This window comes from Camellia sinensis, chromosome 5, assembly GCF_055761805.1.
Source record: "Camellia sinensis isolate YWXY chromosome 5, ASM5576180v1, whole genome shotgun sequence".
NCBI lineage: Eukaryota > Viridiplantae > Streptophyta > Magnoliopsida > Ericales > Theaceae > Camellia > Camellia sinensis.
This window is the reverse complement of record NC_138965.1, coordinates 80278800-80296971: the sequence shown is the minus strand read 5'-3', so window position 1 is coordinate 80296971 and position 18172 is coordinate 80278800. Positions and strand designations below refer to the sequence as shown.

At 38.1% G+C, this 18172-nt stretch overlaps 1 protein-coding gene across 1 annotated transcript in view; it reads left to right on the top strand.

Annotated features, from left to right (window-relative positions):
* Window positions 1-5202: 5202 nt before the first annotated feature.
* The window catches only part of RECQL3 (DEAD/DEAH box RNA helicase family protein), a 47716-nt gene continuing 34746 nt past the window's right edge, over window positions 5203-18172 (top strand). Inside the window, exons 1-7 of the mRNA XM_082869116.1 lie at window positions 5203-5329; window positions 5795-5959; window positions 6147-6254; window positions 6388-6399; window positions 6512-6612; window positions 11808-11948; window positions 12062-12096. Of these exons, the coding sequence (XP_082725242.1) occupies window positions 5809-5959; window positions 6147-6254; window positions 6388-6399; window positions 6512-6612; window positions 11808-11948; window positions 12062-12096 (548 nt within the window). The 5' untranslated portion in view covers window positions 5203-5329; window positions 5795-5808. The remainder of the gene's footprint in view (window positions 5330-5794; window positions 5960-6146; window positions 6255-6387; window positions 6400-6511; window positions 6613-11807; window positions 11949-12061; window positions 12097-18172) is intronic.

Genomic DNA, 18172 nt, shown 5'->3' with positions numbered 1-18172 from the left:
AACCATTAAGCATAAGCTCTATCTCAAGCTTAAACACAACTGTCACGACCCAAACCTGCCCCTGTAGGTTTAGTATCGTAACCGGCCAGTAATCTTTGGATTACCAAAGGCCTCTGACAGATTAGCAAATAGTAAGGGCTACAGAAGCAATTATACAAAATAGACAAGGTCCAATGAGCTGTGATAACATACATGGGACAGAGGATTTCAAAACTTATATATATATACATGAGCGTGTCGGTCGAAGGAGACCAATATTTACAAACATTTATAAAAGTGTAATTCCCAGGACCCGACTTTACAAAACAGACAGAGACTAGCATAAGTACAAAAACAGCTATATAACTAGACTTCGATCAGAACCTCCTCGGGAGACACAACGGTTGGCTGACAAAAACAGAGGTGAAGGCCGTCAACTCTGGCCCTGATCACGCGCCGGCTTACCTACATATATAATATAAATTGTGAGCGAAAGCTTAGTAAACAATAACAGAGTAAAGGGGTTTCAATAAATGAGTCCGTACAGATTCAGAAATCATAATTCATAATTTGTCCAGATCATATACAGAAATCATAAAGTATACATAAATATACGTGATACATTCATTAGCATTAACAGAGCAGATACAGAACAGATGCAGACACGTGAGGGTTATGAATAACTAGTTCTATAAAGGAACCTCCGGATCCAGGTAACAGAGAGTAAACACCCTGAGCCCCCATGACGGGGCCTCCGGTACGGGTAACAGAGTGCAGACAGATTAAGTTCCATAAAGGAACCTCCGATATCGGGTAACAGCCAACAGATATCACATGATGCTAAGGATGTCACGAATACATAACAAAAATTGGACAATCATTCATTGTACCGAACATATTATTTCATAAAACAGATCTTAATTTATCACACAGAAAATAAGTAAAGTTGAACATATGTTTACTATGTTATTATTCACAGTTGGCCTTGAGACAAATAGACGGAGCAGGTTGATCAAACAGTATGCGGCACGTGACCTACATAACACATAACAGACACACACTTGAAGCACACGTTCTAATTGTTCATAACTTACTTCGTTGGCTCTTAGTGTGTTTCTAACATTTAATCCTCATTATGGAATCTTAAACATAGCCTAGGTATGCCTAGGATGGGATGAGGATGCAAGAATGCATTGGAAAACATTTCTTAAAATTTGCTGAAAATAAGGTCCACGCTCAAGTGTGGGTTTCTCCGCTCGAGCGGACATGCAGACAATGAAGCCCCGTTCGAGCGCGGACTTCCCCGCTCGAGCGGACTGTAAACCCCGACAAAAGTACTGGATGCGAGTTTTTCACGCTCGACGGGCGCTCGACCTACGCTCGAGCGTGAGACTCAGAACCTCGCTCGAACATGGATTCCCTCGCTCGAGCTCGCTCGAGCGGATTGTAAAACACAAGAACTTCTGGGTATATGCATTTCACGGTCGAGCGTAGACTTCCACGCTCAAGCAGAGTGCATGTACTCAGGGTGCACGCTCGAGCATGGATCAAATTTCTGGAAATTCCAGATTTGATCACCAAGCTCAAATTCGACCTTAAATGCATCAAACTCAATTTTCTTGGACCAAAACTTTGGAAAACACCTAGAAACTCATAAAACAACATGTTTAAAGCATCATTTCAAGAAATCATGGCCCAAGAGTAAACCAATTGTACAAAATTCAACTTTAAACTCAAAATCAATTTATGAACATAACATGCATGTACATTTTTGAGCTAAGGCTCTCCAAAACATGATCAAATGCTACTAAATAACATAAAACTCATTGTTTTCCCAAAATTAAAGTGAACTCAACCCATGCATGAGGGAATTCTTGAAAATCATCCTTCAAAATGCTATGAAACATGCATGCATGCATGGATTGACCTTCCTTTCTAGCCCTTAAGCTTGATTCTCATATCTTATAGCTTAATTAACTTGACTTCATGCATGAACAACTGAAATTCATAAACAAATGGGTGAATTTCCTATCTCAAGCCTTGAATTCTAAGTGTAGAGGCCCAATCTCCCAACTCTTCTTCAAACTCCTCTAATTTCTAAGCAAACTTTCTTGTTAAATCAATTCTCCCAACTCTCTCTCTCTCTCTCTCTCTCTCTCTCTCTCTCGGTTCTCTCCCTTAGAATGAGCTCAAATATGATCAAAATGAATAAAAGAGGTGAGTGGGGCTCAATTAGCCTAATAAGTAGTAATTTGTTCAAAAGTAAACAAATGGCATTATTTTAATCAAATTTAATCGTTCCGAACTGAATTTTAATCAAACCTACCATAAAATCCTATAAATCTTAACTAGCACATAAATCAAGTCAATTTCTGATTCAGACGCCGATAAAGCTTTCAATTCATAACCCGAAACTAAAACGTGAACAGACCTTTCTATACCGAACAGATAAAGACACAAAAATAATGCAATACACATGTAAATTAATTCAAAATCTCTCCTAAATTACTGTTAGGCATAATTAAATACAGATTAATATTAATCAGAGGTCGGGGTTGTTACAACAACCTTAAGGTTAACCAACCCTCAAAACAAATGGAAAAGTGAAGAAATGAAGGAGGTTGCAGATATTTTCGTGCTGAAATGGCATGAAAAATGATACTACAACATGCAAGCAACTCATGCACAACATGTTCAAAAGCCAAAAACAGTAAACTAGTGAAGAACACTACACTAAATGCATGCAATACCAAGCTCAACTGACCAAACCAGCTCAAAACAGAGCAAAAACATGCCAAAATAGTGGCTAAAACATGTTGAGATTGAAGCATAAAAGACTAGAAAAACATGCTCACATGTTAGCTTGTAAACAAGACCCAAAACACAAATCTCAAAAGCAATGAAAGAGTGAAATAAATGAGCATGTGACAGAGCTATAAACACTGAAATTACATGTTAAATGACACTACAACATGCAATCATCTCAAGCAAAACATGTTTAGAGGCCTAAAACACTAAACTAGTGAAGACATTTGCACTATAACTATACAAAACATGGTTCACATGACCAAAGCAGCCTAAAACAAAGCTAAATCATGCCAAATCAGAGGCAAACAAATTCTGGAAATAAGCTAAGCTAAGCCACAAAAACATGCTACCATGTGATGCTAACTAGGCACGGAAGTGAGACACAAGAAGGGGAGGCTACACCCTCCATTTTTCGACTTCAAAACACATTTTTTACCACTGAAATAACTTTGAATTTCAGTGGTTTAAAGGGCCAAAAGGTTTGGTTTGAATATGCTAAAAGATGATGCAAAAAGCTTTACAATTAGGCAACAAGAAGGGTGGACTACCCTTTTGCACAAAATAATCTCAAACCAACATGTTAAGGCACAAAAATCAGAGTTTTTTATAGTTGAAAACCAGGCCAAAAATAGTGTAAAAAGATGGCAATTCAATTGGCTAAAACAAAGCCTACAAGGTAAGTCTTTACCTCTTGAAGCACAGCACAAAATCAGTCACAATTCTGAACTCAAACCACCCTTAGAAGCTCAAACTAAGCCTCAAAGAATCTCAGCTCCAAGATGAGAGATGTTTGGTTAAGGGTCTTAGTGCAAAAGTGTAGAGAATTCTCACTTTCAAGCACAAAATAGGGAGAGAGAGAGAATTCTAGAGAGAGAGAGAGGGGGAGGAAATTTGCTCACAAATTATCTAACCTCTCAAAATGGAGGAGAGACCCCCCCCATTATATAGAAATCCAAGCCAAAGGCTTGCATTCATGCCTCCAAACACGTGTATGGAAATGGCATTCGGTGAACAACAACTGGCACAGCTGGCTAAGAAAATATTTGAAAAATGAGAAAAATGGCCGTCGGCCACCTCACCTAGCCGACTGACCACTTCAAGTGGCCAACAAGGGGGAAAAGTTGCTGGCAAGGCCAAAAAGTGGCTGACAAGGACTTCCCCCCTCCAGGCAAGAGACACCAAGGTTTGGTAAAAAAATAAGCACAAAACAAAGAGGGTTTAGAGGCTCAAAGACAAGGCGTTCTGCCGAGAACTTCGGGCACTCAAAACGAGCACAAACAAGCACAATCATCGAGTGCACAAACGATGACATCTAAGTTTTGAGGTCGGTAAAAAATGGGGTGTCTGCACATATCTACACAACAATTATATCACCATTGCTTCCTCTGTTTTAGATGGTGAAATTGACACTAAATGATTATAAAGAATGGTGACTGTCCAAATCTATGAAATCGACATTAAATGATTATAAACAATGGTGGTTGTCTAAATCTCCTCTTCTTTGTCTTTTAAACCAGATTTGTTACAAACTATATTTAGATTTATTTTACAATAATAAATTTATCAGTCTCTTTTGTTCTTTGTGTGTGTGGAAGATGATGATATCTTTTGTTCTTAATGTAAGTAAAAGAGGATGAAAGATTCTCGTGAGTGAATGAGTGAATATGAGTAAGCACAGTGTACATTAATAACTAAATTTACAGTGAGAACTTTTTTTTTTTGGATCAAAGATAGAATGTTATTAGGTTAGTAAAATTAAATTACAACTTAAAAATGTCACTACTGATTAGGGCTGCAAATAAATCGACCTGTTCATGAACAAGCTCGGCTCGGCTCGTTAAGGGCTCGGCTCGGCTCAGTTTATTTAGTAAATGAGCCGAGCTCGACAATTAGGCTCATTTAGTAAACGAGTCGAGCTCGAACTTGCATAAGCTCGGCTTGTTTACCTTTAATTGAGTTATATAATAAATATATTATTTATATATTAAATAATATATAAATACATTATTTAAATAATATAAATAATATTAAAAAAAAATTATCGAGCTGAGCTCGAGTTTCATTAATGTTAATAAAGGGAGTCGAGTTCAAGCCCAATTTTTTATCGAGCCGAGCTTGACCTCAATAAACGAGCTCGATATATAAACGAGCCGAGCTCGAGCTCAGCAAAACTCGACTCAGGTCAATTCGTTTGTAGTCCTACTACTGATCTATCAATTTGAACTCTAGATATTCTGCTTAATGTATCTTAAAATGCAACTACATGTCATTCAACCACAAAATCTTAGTGATAAATTTATTAATTTAATTAATAAATTTATAATGATAAATATATCATAATGATAAATATATCAATGAGAATTTGCAAGTAAATAGATTTGATCAATAAAAACATGTTCGTTGACCTTAAATTTTAGCCCCGCCCCGCCCCGCCCATTGAAGAATGCGTCACTTCCCAAATGAAATAGCCCCTGCTGCTGCTCCATCACGGCAAAAGCATCTCTTCCCCTCCATTCATGATTCATCTCCGGAACGATTTCAGGTTCTCTCTCTCTCTCTCTCTCTCTCCACACACTCTCACACGGTCATCGGTATATATGTTCGGGGTCTTTCATTCATGGAATCAAGAAAAAGTTGTCCCATTTTTTGATCTCGTCTGATTTTTTTATCTAATTTTTTCTTTTTCATTTTTTTTTTGAATCCAATCTTTCCAAATATTGTGACCTTTTCCTTTGATCACCAATTTAGATGTTGCATTGATTTAATTATTAGCATTGCAGTGCCATTTAAAACTTGTTTAATGCTTTTACAATGTCTGATAAGTTTAATCGCTAGTATATGGATTGACTGCCATTTTAAGGAATGACTTGTGTTTTGCCAGGTCAATGCATATTAACTAACTGTGATAATCAGCTAGAATTAAAGACTTCTGTTCTTCTAATTATTGATTATTATTATTATTTTTTTTAAAACTATCTGGTGTTTGTTTGTTTGAGGGCTTCCATAGATTAAGCAGTGGACATGAAGAAGTCAGCATTGCCAGTGCAAAATATATGTGGAATCGAAAAGCAGAAATGTGGGAAGGAAGCTTTGGTGAAGCTTTTAAGATGGCATTTTGGGCATTCTGAATTCCGGGGGAAGCAGTTGGAAGCTATTGAAGCAGTTCTATCAGGTCCTGTTAATTTTTCCCTCATCAATAATACCATATGATGACTGATGCCACTGATACAAAACTTTGCTTTAGTAGTCCTTTTGGAATTTATTCATCTATATTTTTGTGTTCTTGGTCTGTGCCTTTGTGGGGAGTTGGTTGTAAATTGGTGTTTGAATTCTGTTGAAAATAGTGGTTTCTCTTGCAGGAAGAGACTGTTTTTGTCTCATGCCAACTGGTGGAGGGAAGTCAATGTGTTATCAGATCCCTGCACTGGCAAAAACAGGGATTGTGCTTGTTGTTTGTCCTTTAATAGGTGAATGCCACTAGTTTTTAGTATTTTTTTTACATTATAGAGAAAACTTAAGCTACACAAAAGATTGTGGTTGGTTTTGCGAATGCTAGGACACAACTCTGATTGCTCCTTTGGTTTTCCATTCTTCTTGCAGCCTTGATGGTAAGCATATTCTAACTTCCTTTTTATGTTCAAATATCTATTTAATTTGGGGGTGGGGTGTTTATATATGATCAGTGTTGCGTTTTTTTTCTTTTATTTATTTATTTATTATTTTTTTTTATTTTTAAATAAGGAAAATCAAGTGATGGCATTGAAGGCAAAAGGGATTGCTGCTGAGTATTTGTCCTCAACCCAGACTTCACAAGTTAGAAATAAGGTGATTATTGGAATTATGATATTATTTTTTGGTCCTAACACTAGTGGTAGATGTAACATGTAAGATTATGAATAATTACAACAAGTCATCACCATCCTCTCAACATTATTAATTTCATCTCAATCACCGAAATGGAAAAGAGCTGGCATATAAAGTCAGTTATTAATCACAAATCACAAATCAGAAGGATAGAATAATAGTTAATCATAGCATACTATATGAGTGTTAATCTCAATGATGAAGCAATGGCCTTGAAAAGTTTTCATTACAATGATCCATGGACTTGGGATGAGTATCAGATGTGGGTTTGTCTCGACATCCTAGGATATAGGGATATGAATCCAAAAGTTGGGTATGGTACATGGACACATCTTGAACATTTAGACATATCGTATATTGTACAATATTTATGCATAACAAATTATTTAAAAATGTACTTGAAATCATGGGATTTCTATTTCCCATCTATGTGGGATTTCTATCTCCCACCTAAGTGAAATGCTAGAAATTTTTTCAAATGTGAGCTTCTTCTTCTTTTTCTTCATAAAAGATTAGAGGATCCAAATGTCTAATTTGGGTATGGGGTTTGGACCATTGTTGTCAATCGTGAATCATTTTGCTAAAATAGTGAATTTCTTCTTCTTCTTCTTCAAACATAATAAAAGGCTAGAGGATCCAAATGTCTAATTTGCGTATGGGGTTTGGACCATTGTTGTCAATCGTGAACCATTTTGCTAAAATAGTGAATGGTGAATCATAAGATTCATTTTATTTAATATAATATATAATTCTATATATTTATATACATATAAAAACACATACAGTATTTAAAATAAAGTAAATTATCAATATCACTAAATTGTATATATGTATATACATATAAAATCACGTATGTCAATATACTTAATTAATATCTTCTATATATCTTCATAGTTTGGCGAAAAATGATGTCGTTTCATGCGTTATGTAAACAAAAATATTTGTCCAAAAAAAGAAAAAAACATATGTAAACAAAAATAGAAATAGTATTGAATCATAGTGAATCGTAATGAATTGCAAATGAGTGGTAAATTGAATTATACGATTCACTCAATTTCTGATTCAACAGCACGATTCAAATCGTTTTTGTTGAAATTTGTAGTGAATTGTATGAATTGAATCGTGAATCGTACGATTCTAGCAACCATGGTTTGGACATATATGTCATCTCTGTACACTTTTAATATTCATTGGAAATGAGTACACTGTGGTGAATTGAAGAGCCTAAATGATGTAGGATGAGTAAGGATTACTTTCCTACAAGTAGTGAGCCCGGATAAATATATTGGCAGTAGCAACAATAGGCTTATAGGGCTGGATTTAGTGGTTGCAAAAGTTTTAAAAATATAGGAGTTTAAGGGTTTGTAAAAGGATAGTGTTCGGGAGCGAAAACACAAGTGTTTAGGGGCTGTTAGGTGGTGCTCTAAGTACTGTGAACAGTGATGTGAATAGTAACTTTGTTGGAGAGAAGGAGAAGAGAAAGAAAGAGGTGCTTTACCCTTGCAAGGCTTAGGCCAATCACACAAACAAAACATCAAATTCTCATAATATCAACTCTTCTATTGAAACATTAAGATTACACATATATTTAGTGAAGTTTGGCAAGAACTTAAAATAACTAAAAAGTCACTAAAAAAGCCAAAAAGTTGTTACTATACAAAAAGTCAAAGATTCCTTTTCCTCTCTACTTTTTTCACGTTTTTTTCGTAAAAAGTCAAAAAATCATCCCAAACATACTAATTTTTTTCACCTCATATTTTAGCCAAAAAGCCAAAAAGTTACTAAAATACCCTATTCCCAAACCAACCCTTATAGGCAGACTTTCCTACTTATATAAGGACTGCGACCCAAATTTGGAAACTCATAATATTTGGCAACTAATAATATTCTAGATCAACTATGACTTACAGTTTCACTTCAATCATAATAGGAAACTTTGATGACTTCTAATTCTATTCCAACATCAAAATAGAAAACTTGGACCGAGATTATTCTAGACATAATAAAACCTATATATAATGACCCTGTGTTACCATAAAACGCTAATGCCCTAGCGAATTACGTATTGGTATACGTTCCAAAAAATGGTACACTTGCGTTCCAAAACAGTAAATTTAGTGATCTGAAACGATCCCAAAAGTTTTTTCCCAATATATTTCCTTAAATGTTTCTTTAGGAGAAAAGAAATCAAATATAATGAATTAAAATCTAAGGTGAATTAAGTTTTGACAATACAAAACATAAAAAATGCTTCATAATGCTCATAGAAATGTTTTCCTACATGAAAAAAAAAATACATTTTATTGGATGGTTAATAATAAAATGAAAATTACTCTAGAAATATCATAAATTCTCAAGTGTAATATGTACAATTCTATTCTTATTGTATCACATTTTGAAGCATGTGGCATACCACCTTCCCAAACCCGTTCCCGTACTGGATCGATCCACGTTCTAGGTAACATAATAATGACCTATTTAATAACTTGACCCAAAATAAACCCATGTCCATGTCCAACAATTATTGAAATTACCTTAATATTTGTAGAGGGTCAGAAATATTAATGTTGACTTAACCACTAAAGTCGCCTTAATTAGAGGGATAATTATTATTAAAGGAGTTTGGGCACACAACAAGGAACCGAATGGAGTCCGAAATTATTGGATCTGAAAAGACTACCTGTTGTGTGCCTGAGGTAACTACCTCAGGTAGCTACCTCAAAGCTTATTGGTTAGAGCTGACAGTAGGCCCCAAATATACTAGTACACCGCGACAAGTCAGAATCATGACTCCCGCGAAGATGGATGAAAGGAAGCCTGAAAGCAAGGGACGTCTTTTCCATTTACCCAGGCTATGGACCTGCCTTCGTCATAATGGCAAGACCAAGGGAGCCCCTGAGGCTTGGTATGAGGCACGACCCGACTAAGTTAAGGCTTTGTTGTGACCCGAATCTAGAAAGCTGGGGAGTTTTGTGATTTGGTGGCTAAGAGTAAGGGAGTCGTTGAGATGGATTCAACTTTCAAGTATGGCTTAACGTAGGCTATAACTCCAGAGTAAGGTATGTCGGGAAATTGTTTAGAGTACGGTAGTACTGTGCAAGGTATCACCGATGTAAGTACCACCTCGAGAGGTGATACCATAGGAGTAGGGCTATCAAGGGATCAGATGCAATCCGAATCCGACCTGAATCCATTTACAAAAAACTAGATCCAGTAATCTGATAATTCGAATCCGTTTATTAAATAGATCGAATATGCAAAAACTTTGATCCGATCCGGTAATCTGATCTGATTATTCTCAATTTGAATGAAGAAAACACAAAATGAAAAAAAAAAAATCAAATTACATAAAATTATAGCTCAATAAATAAATAAATGGATTGGATCGGATATCCGAAATTATCGGATTCGGATTCGGGTGATCTATAATCGGATATGGGCTAAACAGATTTGGATCGGATTCGGGTTTGTCTTAATCGGATCGGATTTGGATTTTGATAGATCCGATCCGAATTTGATCCATTTACAGGCCTACACAAGAGATACCACTGAGTTACATACCAAAACAACACATACGGAAGGAGGCACGTGTCCACCAAGGCCCTGTGGTTAGGACAAGAAATATTCCACGTGATCCTAGAGACACGTGTCATCACTCTATTTGGCCACTTTTATATTCAGTACCAAGGAAAAGCCTGTAAATAGGCCCATTTCCCAAGGTTTGAGGAGAGGATTTTGGGGATTTAGGGAGATGCTGCTCATTTCTATTGCCATATTCCTTCCTTCCTAAACCACTTGCGCTACTCTCACCTGGCTACTCTTTCTCCAGCCCTCAGATCATCTACCGTTTGCATTGCTTTGCTTCTCTAAGGCCAAGTTTGGCATGAGACAAAAAAGACAAAAAGTCAAAAAGTCACTATCCTATTTAAGTCACATCATCTTATTTAAGTCACATCACCTCTCTAACACATCACTTCAAACCCAATCCAAACCCAACCCATATTTCATAAAAAGTCAAAAAGTACACTTATTTAGTCTTCCCAAACTAGGCCTAAGTGATATTACTTAACACTGTTCCTTTTGGACCCCCTACAATACCCTTTGTACTAACAACTACTATAATTAGGATGAATACAAATAGAGACTCAAATTATTTCAAACTTCAATCCATGATGTCTTAAATGTGCTCCATGGAATTCCAGATTTGCTATTTTTTTTTCCATGATCTTCATCACCACATAATAATGCCAATGATATAGGTTCAGAACTTATTATTCTATGGAGAAGGCTGCAAAAAGGGCATCCTCATGTGATTGCAAAATGTGCACTTCCTTAATTTTACACATCACTAAAAGGATTTGACTTATTTATCCACCACCACTTGCTTGAGTTAAGGTTCTCTTCTCTCTCTTACACACAAAAAGGGAAAAACACTTTACGAATAGTTTTCATTTCCATGATGCTTACACAAAATCATCTGACTTGACTGGGTGTAGGGCTCATTTTCTTAGGGTAATGTTTAACAAAAAAAGAAAAAGGTAATTTTAATGCTGTTTCGGCAAGAAGTCTTGTAAAAGCAACTAGGAATGTTAGTTGGAAGGTAGACTCGCCCTTACCAAATCTATCTTTGCATTGAGGCTCCATAAAATTTATTTTTTTTATGTTGTGTTAGAGTCACATAGGCAAGGTGAATAATGAATTAATCAAGAGCTGTTCTGCAGGCTAATATTTTTCCAATAAATGGATGATAGTTTATGCCACATGAAATTAGTTTTTGATCTAGTTTGTGATATTATATTTGTTGTCTAATTTTAGTCTTGTTAATTTGACGATGGCTTATTGATCATCTAGTGCACTTCTTTGAGCTAAATTATGGCTCTTTGTTAATATTGACTTTGTTCATAAATGTCCTAAACTTATGCAAGATTTAATTTTTTCTTTTGGTTTTAATTTCATTTTAGTTTCATGCTGCAACTACAATCCTTAGTCCACTAGTTATGGTCCAATTTTGAAACTTCTTCGTTACTCTGGTTTCTTGCTGTTAGCTTTGTGATTAGTATTGTCATTGTTGACTTCTTGTTTTGCATGAACTGTGCAAAGCTATGTTTTGGACATGTCAGTTTTGCACAAGTTGATATCTTTGTTCTCAATTTTAGATCTATGAAGACCTTGAATCCGGAAAGCCATCCTTAAGGTTGCTTTATGTGACACCGGAATTGATTGCGACACCAGGATTTATGTCGAAGCTAACAAAGATTCATGCTAGAGGGTTGTTGATTCTGATTGCGATAGATGAGGTTTGAACTTACATGGCCGGTACATATATGTTTGATACCTCATTGCTCATTGGCTTTAGCAGGAAGCTTTAGAATTTGGCTAATCATTCTTCGTCTTATGTAAAAAATTTCAGGCACATTGCATCTCAACATGGGGCCATGACTTCAGGTAACTTATTAGAGATTTTTGTCACATAGAAATTAGAAGTTTATTCTTTGTAGTTATCCCAAGTCTGCTTCAACTATTTGGGTCTTCAACATGATTTCTTCTTTCTTTTTTTGATGGTTCCAATCCCAATATGAATCTTGTATTGCCATTTCACTTTTTTAAAACACTATAATTCATTTAGGGTGGCATAGAACATATGCCAAAATAGAAGGAAGTGGGTCTAAATTGTGCAGTTTATGAAATTTTAAGGTCTTTATGATGTCGTTTCTGGGAATTTATTGAAATTCAAGACCATGCACTGACAGTACTCTTGCACAAATCCATCTAGGTGTTTGGTATCCTTCATCATGCAGACATCCCTATTTTTAGATTTGTTTTACTTTGAGAAATCGACCATGAAGACAATTTACTTCTAAATTTGTTTGTTTCTTATCATACTCTCTATTCATCACTTATTAAAATGTTTGGCACGAATTCTGAGGGTACATGGGTGCATGTGCCTCATGGAAAGCCGCCATTTGCACTACATCATCTCCTCTTGGGGCTTTGGTTCTGTGTTAGCCTCATGAGGTGACATCTCAACCAATAGGAATTTGCCACAATTATGTCACATCATGGTGCCATCCATTAAGGTACCCTGCGCTATGATACCCTCCATGAGGTTAAACTTTGGTGGCGGTTACCCCATTGTAACACCAGTTATGGCAGTAAAATTTCCATTGGTTTATTCCTGGCTATGGGTCACTCCACCATAATAACCCTCCATGGGGTTAGGGACGGCAATCGGTGGGTTTGCTACGTGCCGACCCTCTTGTGTCCCATTTATGAGAAAGTAGTCTCACTCTGACCCTGTCTCAATCCTAAATCATAGTGGGGTGGGGCCGTTTGCTGCATTAGTTGTGGCCTCCAATTTCTTGAGGCAATAGCCACCTGTTCCTTTGTCCGCACTCAGGCATGTGATCAAGTGAGTTAACCTCCATAGCCTGACCTTCCAATAAATAAAATGTCACACCTCAAATTTATAGAATCTGACCCATGAGAAATAATCATAAATAATAAAGACAAACAATATTAAATATATCCAAAAGGCCTCTTTCGTGTATATATATATATGTTAGTGTCATTCACTACATGAGGTTCTCTAATTACATACATTCTATATTCAACATCTAAGTGGAGTGAATATACAGTATATAATTCAAAAGCAATAACAGCAAATGTAACTAAAATGCCTTTAGGCTTACATCAAATAAAAAGGGTATAACCTTTACAAAAGATGGCACTCGGCCTACGCAAAAAGGGCCCAAGGCCAACAAATGAAAATAGCTCTTTCCTAGCTCATGTACATATCCTATGCCTCGTCTTAAGGTCGGGGCATGCCACTAACAACTGAAAAAGATTTCAGCCACATAAAGTGAAGATATAGTCCGGTAGGATAATCTTTCACGTGATAATATCTCTCTACACATGCACATGATCATGATGCTACATATGTGTAATATGCTCAACATGGTTTCTCATTTCATAAAAGGGTTTATATCAATTCCAATGACTAAGACATTTTCTTTAAGATAACGTTTCTCAATTTTGTTAATTTCAACTCGGTGAATCCTTTCAAGTATATGTATTTGCCAGTGGTTATCACTAAGCACCACCTAAACTAGTGAGCTATCAAAAACATCACTCTGATCCAGATTCACCATTCTCTCACTTAAAACCATGATGTTTAAATGTAATAAATGCAACACATGCTATTATTCACTTAAAACCGAGGAGTGAGAGTCCCATTCTACCTACTACCATGACTGAGAACCCCAACCCTAGTCTGAAAATCACCACCTCTCTATTTAATGGTCAGAACTACCTAGCATGGTCTCAAAGTTTGACTATGTTTTTGAAGAGCAGAGAGAAGATGGGGTATGTTGATGGCAGGATACAGGCACCTAGTACCACTGACTCAGGTTATGACCAATGGGAGATTACCAACTCTTTGATTATGAGTTAGCTTATCCATTCGATGGTTCTAGAACTTGGTGAGGGCTACTTGTCTGTGGAGACTGCCCAGGACGTTTGGGATGCTGTGGCTGTCACCTATTCCCGCAAAGGGAATTTTTTACAGGCATTTGAGTTGCGCCGCTCTATTGAGAGCTCACTTCAGGGGGAGCAGACTGTTCTTTAGTACTTCACTTTCCTCATCAACGGCTGGAAACGCCTTGACCACCTAGAAGACTATAAGCCCGTTTGCCCTACTGATTCTGTTGGGTACAAGAAGTTCATCGCACGGGAACGGGTCTTTAAATTTCTGGCCGGCCTAAATGTGGAGTATGATCCAGTTAGGGGTCGAGTTCTGAGTATGGACACTCTTCCTTCACTTCAGGAGGTATTTGCCTATGTACAAAATGAGGAGAGTCGCCGGTCTGCTATGATGTCCCCTGTCTCTACTGACCGTTCCGCATTACTGTTTACTCCTCGAGATGGCCTCAGCCTGCCTCCCATTCCTCCGTCTGCTGCTAAGGAGTCTGTATTCTGTGATTATTGCAAGAAGCCGCAGCATACTCGTGAGACGTGTTGGAAGCTTCATGGGACTCCATCCGGGGGTCGAGGTGATCGGTCTGGTTCTCGAGGAGGTCGGTCAGGCCAATCTAGAGGACGTGGTTCCTATTCCCGGGCTCACCAGTCTAGTGCCGTTGATACCCTTGATTCTAATTCTACTTCTGTTGGCCAAGCTTCTGATACTGAGCTGGAGGATGCTTTGCGTCAATTGTTGGACCGTCGATCTTCTACTGCTCTCAGTATAGCTTCCTCGTCCTTTGCCCGCTCAGGTAACTTAGCATCTTCTCCTTGTGCTTTCCTGTGTCATAAATCTTTGCCTTGGATTATTGATTCTGGTGCTTCGGATCATATGTCTGGCTCCTCTGATCTTTTCTTTGTCTATAAGCCCTCTTCAGGTCAGGACAAAGTTAGGATTGCCTATGGTGCTGTTTCTTCCATTTCTGGAAAAGGTTTAGTCCAAGTCACTCCTACCATACATCTATCTTTTGTTCTCCATGTTCCCAAGTTTTCTGTTAATCTGTTATCCTTAAGTCGTCTTACCCAGGATTTGAATTGTAGTGTGACGTTTTTTCCTGATCATTGTCTTTTTCAGGACCTTGTCACGGGGAGGACGATTGGCAGTGGTAGTGCAGAAAATGGTCTCTACTTCCTAGATCAACCGGACAAACTTGCTTATTCTTCCACCACGTCTTCTACTACCCCCGCTGATTTATGGCTGTGGCATCGGCGTCTTGGGCATCCCTCATTTCATGTACTTAAGCATTTATTCCCTTCTGGTTTCGCAAATCATCATGTGTCTGACTTTCTTTGTGAGTCTTGTCAACTCGGAAAACAACATAGAGCTTCTTTTACTCCCAGTTTGAATAAAAGTTTCGTTCCTTTTTCATTAATACATTCTGATGTTTGGGGTCCCTCTCGTGTTATGTCTGTGAAAGGTCATCGCTGGTTTGTTACATTTATTGATGATTTTTCTCGTGCTACTTGGGTGTATCTCATGAAAGATAAGAGTGATGTTTTCTCTGTGTTTCGCACTTTTCATAAGATGATTTGTACTCAGTTTGGGGCCACTATCAAAATATTTCGTTCTGATAACGGCAGGGAATACATAGATTCTGGGTTAGGACAATATTTCTCTACTCATGGCATTATCCATCCGACCTCTTGCACCAATACCCCTCAACAAAATGGGGTGGCAGAACGCAAGAATCGGCATCTTCTTGACATGGCGCGGTGCATGCGTTTTTTTATGAATGTGCCTCGGCCCTATTGGGGCGACGCTGTTCTCACCGCTGCCCATCTTATTAATCGTCTCCCTACACAGGTCTTGGACAAACAGGCTCCGCTTCACGTTCTCCTCGGTTCTCCGTCCTTGTTTTCTATTCCTCCCAAAATATTTGGTCGTGTCTGTTTTGTCCATAATCACTCTCCCTCTCGTGATAAGTTGGACCCTCGCTCCCTCAAGTGTGTTTTCCTTGGTTACTCTCCTACTCAAAAGGGGTATAAATGTTACCACCCTTCTTCTCGTAAGTGGTTTGTGTCCATGGATGTAACTTTCTTTGAGTCCCAATCCTATTTCTTGTCCTCTCCGGTGTCACCGTCCTCATTTCCGAGGGAGCCTTGGTGTGAAGTGAGTCCTGTGCCTCCTATGGTGGACCCAGTTGTTCTTGCACCATCCTCTTCTACTGTGCTTCCTATGGTGGAATCAGCTGTTCTTGCACCCCCCTCTTCTACTAGGACTATAGAACCCACTGTCACCAAGAATAAGGACGGGCATGTTTATGTCCGGGACATAGACAGAAAACAAGTTAACTGGATACACAAGACCGCTTCTGCTACTCCACTGCCATCTCCTGCTTCTGATGAGAGTCTAGGTAACTTTGAATCTCTTGAGTCCATTTGATCTTGATGTTTCTATTGCCAAGAGGAAGGGTGTGAGATCTTGTACTCAACATCCTATCTCACAGTTTGTATCATACTCTCATTTGTCATCCTCATAGAGAGCGTTTGTGTCCAATATTTCCTTTGTTAGCATTCCTAACCATTTTCAGGATGCTCTTGCTACTTCTGAGTGGAAACTAGCCATGATTGAGGAAATGAAAGCACTTAGGAATAATGGCACTTGGGAATTGACTGAGTTACCTACGGGCAAACGACCTGTGGGATGTAAATGGGTATATACTGTGAAACACAAAGCAGATGGGTCTATTGAGCGTTACAAGGCAAGACTTGTGGCAAAAGGGTTTACTTAGACATATGGCATTGATTATCAGGAGACCTTCGCACTCGTGGCTAAGATGAATTCAGTCAGAGTACTTCTCTCTCTAGCAGCTAATCTAGATTGGCCGCTTTATCAGTTTGATGTCAAGAATGCTTTTCTCCATGGTGACCTCGAAGAAGAAGTATCTATGGATATTCTTTCGGGTTTTGAGGATCATCAAACAGAAGGCAAAGTATGCAAACTTCGGAAGCCATTATATGGTCTCAAACAGTCTCCAAGGGCTTGGTTTGAGAGATTCACTCAGGCTATGTTTAAATATGGCTTCAAACAAAGTCAGGCAGATCACACATTGTTTGTGAAACATTCCTTACGTGGTAAGACTACAGCACTTATTGTTTATGTAGATGACATAGTTCTTACAAGCAATGATAGTGGGGAAATGTCTCTGTTGAAGAAATATTTAGCTAATGAGTTTGAAATCAAAGACTTGGGAAGCTTGAAGTATTTTCTGGGAATTGAAGTTACTCGCTCTAAGGATGGGATATTTGTCTCACAGAGAAAATATGTGCTTGACCTGTTAAAGAAAACTGGGATGCTTGGCTGCAAGGCATGTGCCACTCCACTGGAACCCAATTAGAAATTGGGGGATGATGAAGGAGGAGAAGTTGTGGATAGGGGGAGCTATCAACGATTAGTGGGTAAGCTCATTTACCTATCTCACTCCTGTCCTGATATTGCTGTTGCTGTCAATGTGGTTAGTCAGTTTATGCATGCTTCTCATCAGATTCACTTTGAGGCTGTCATGAGAATCTTGAGGTATTTGAAGTCTGCTCCTGGTAAGGGTCTGTATTTTTCAAAGTATGATCATCTTCGTGTGGAAGCCTATACAGATGCTGACTGGGCTGGGTCAGTAACTGATAGGAGATCGACTTCAGGGTATTGCACATTTGTTGGCGGCAACCTAGTTACTTGGAGGAGTAAGAAACAGAATGTGGTTGCCAGGTCAAGTGCAGAAGCTGAGTTTAGAGCTATGGCACAAGGTGTGTGTGAACTTTTATGGATCAAGTTATTGTTGAGTGATCTAGGTATTGATCAGACGGACTCCATGCGGTTATACTGTGATAATAAGGCCGCCATCAACATCGCTCACAATCCAGTTCAACATGACAGGACAAAACATGTTGAGATTGATCGCCACTTTATTAAGGAAAAACTCACTAGTGGTACCATTTATACTCCTTTTGTCCAGTCTGGTGAACAACTTGCTGACATTCTCACCAAGGGGGTTGGGAATAAACCATTTCA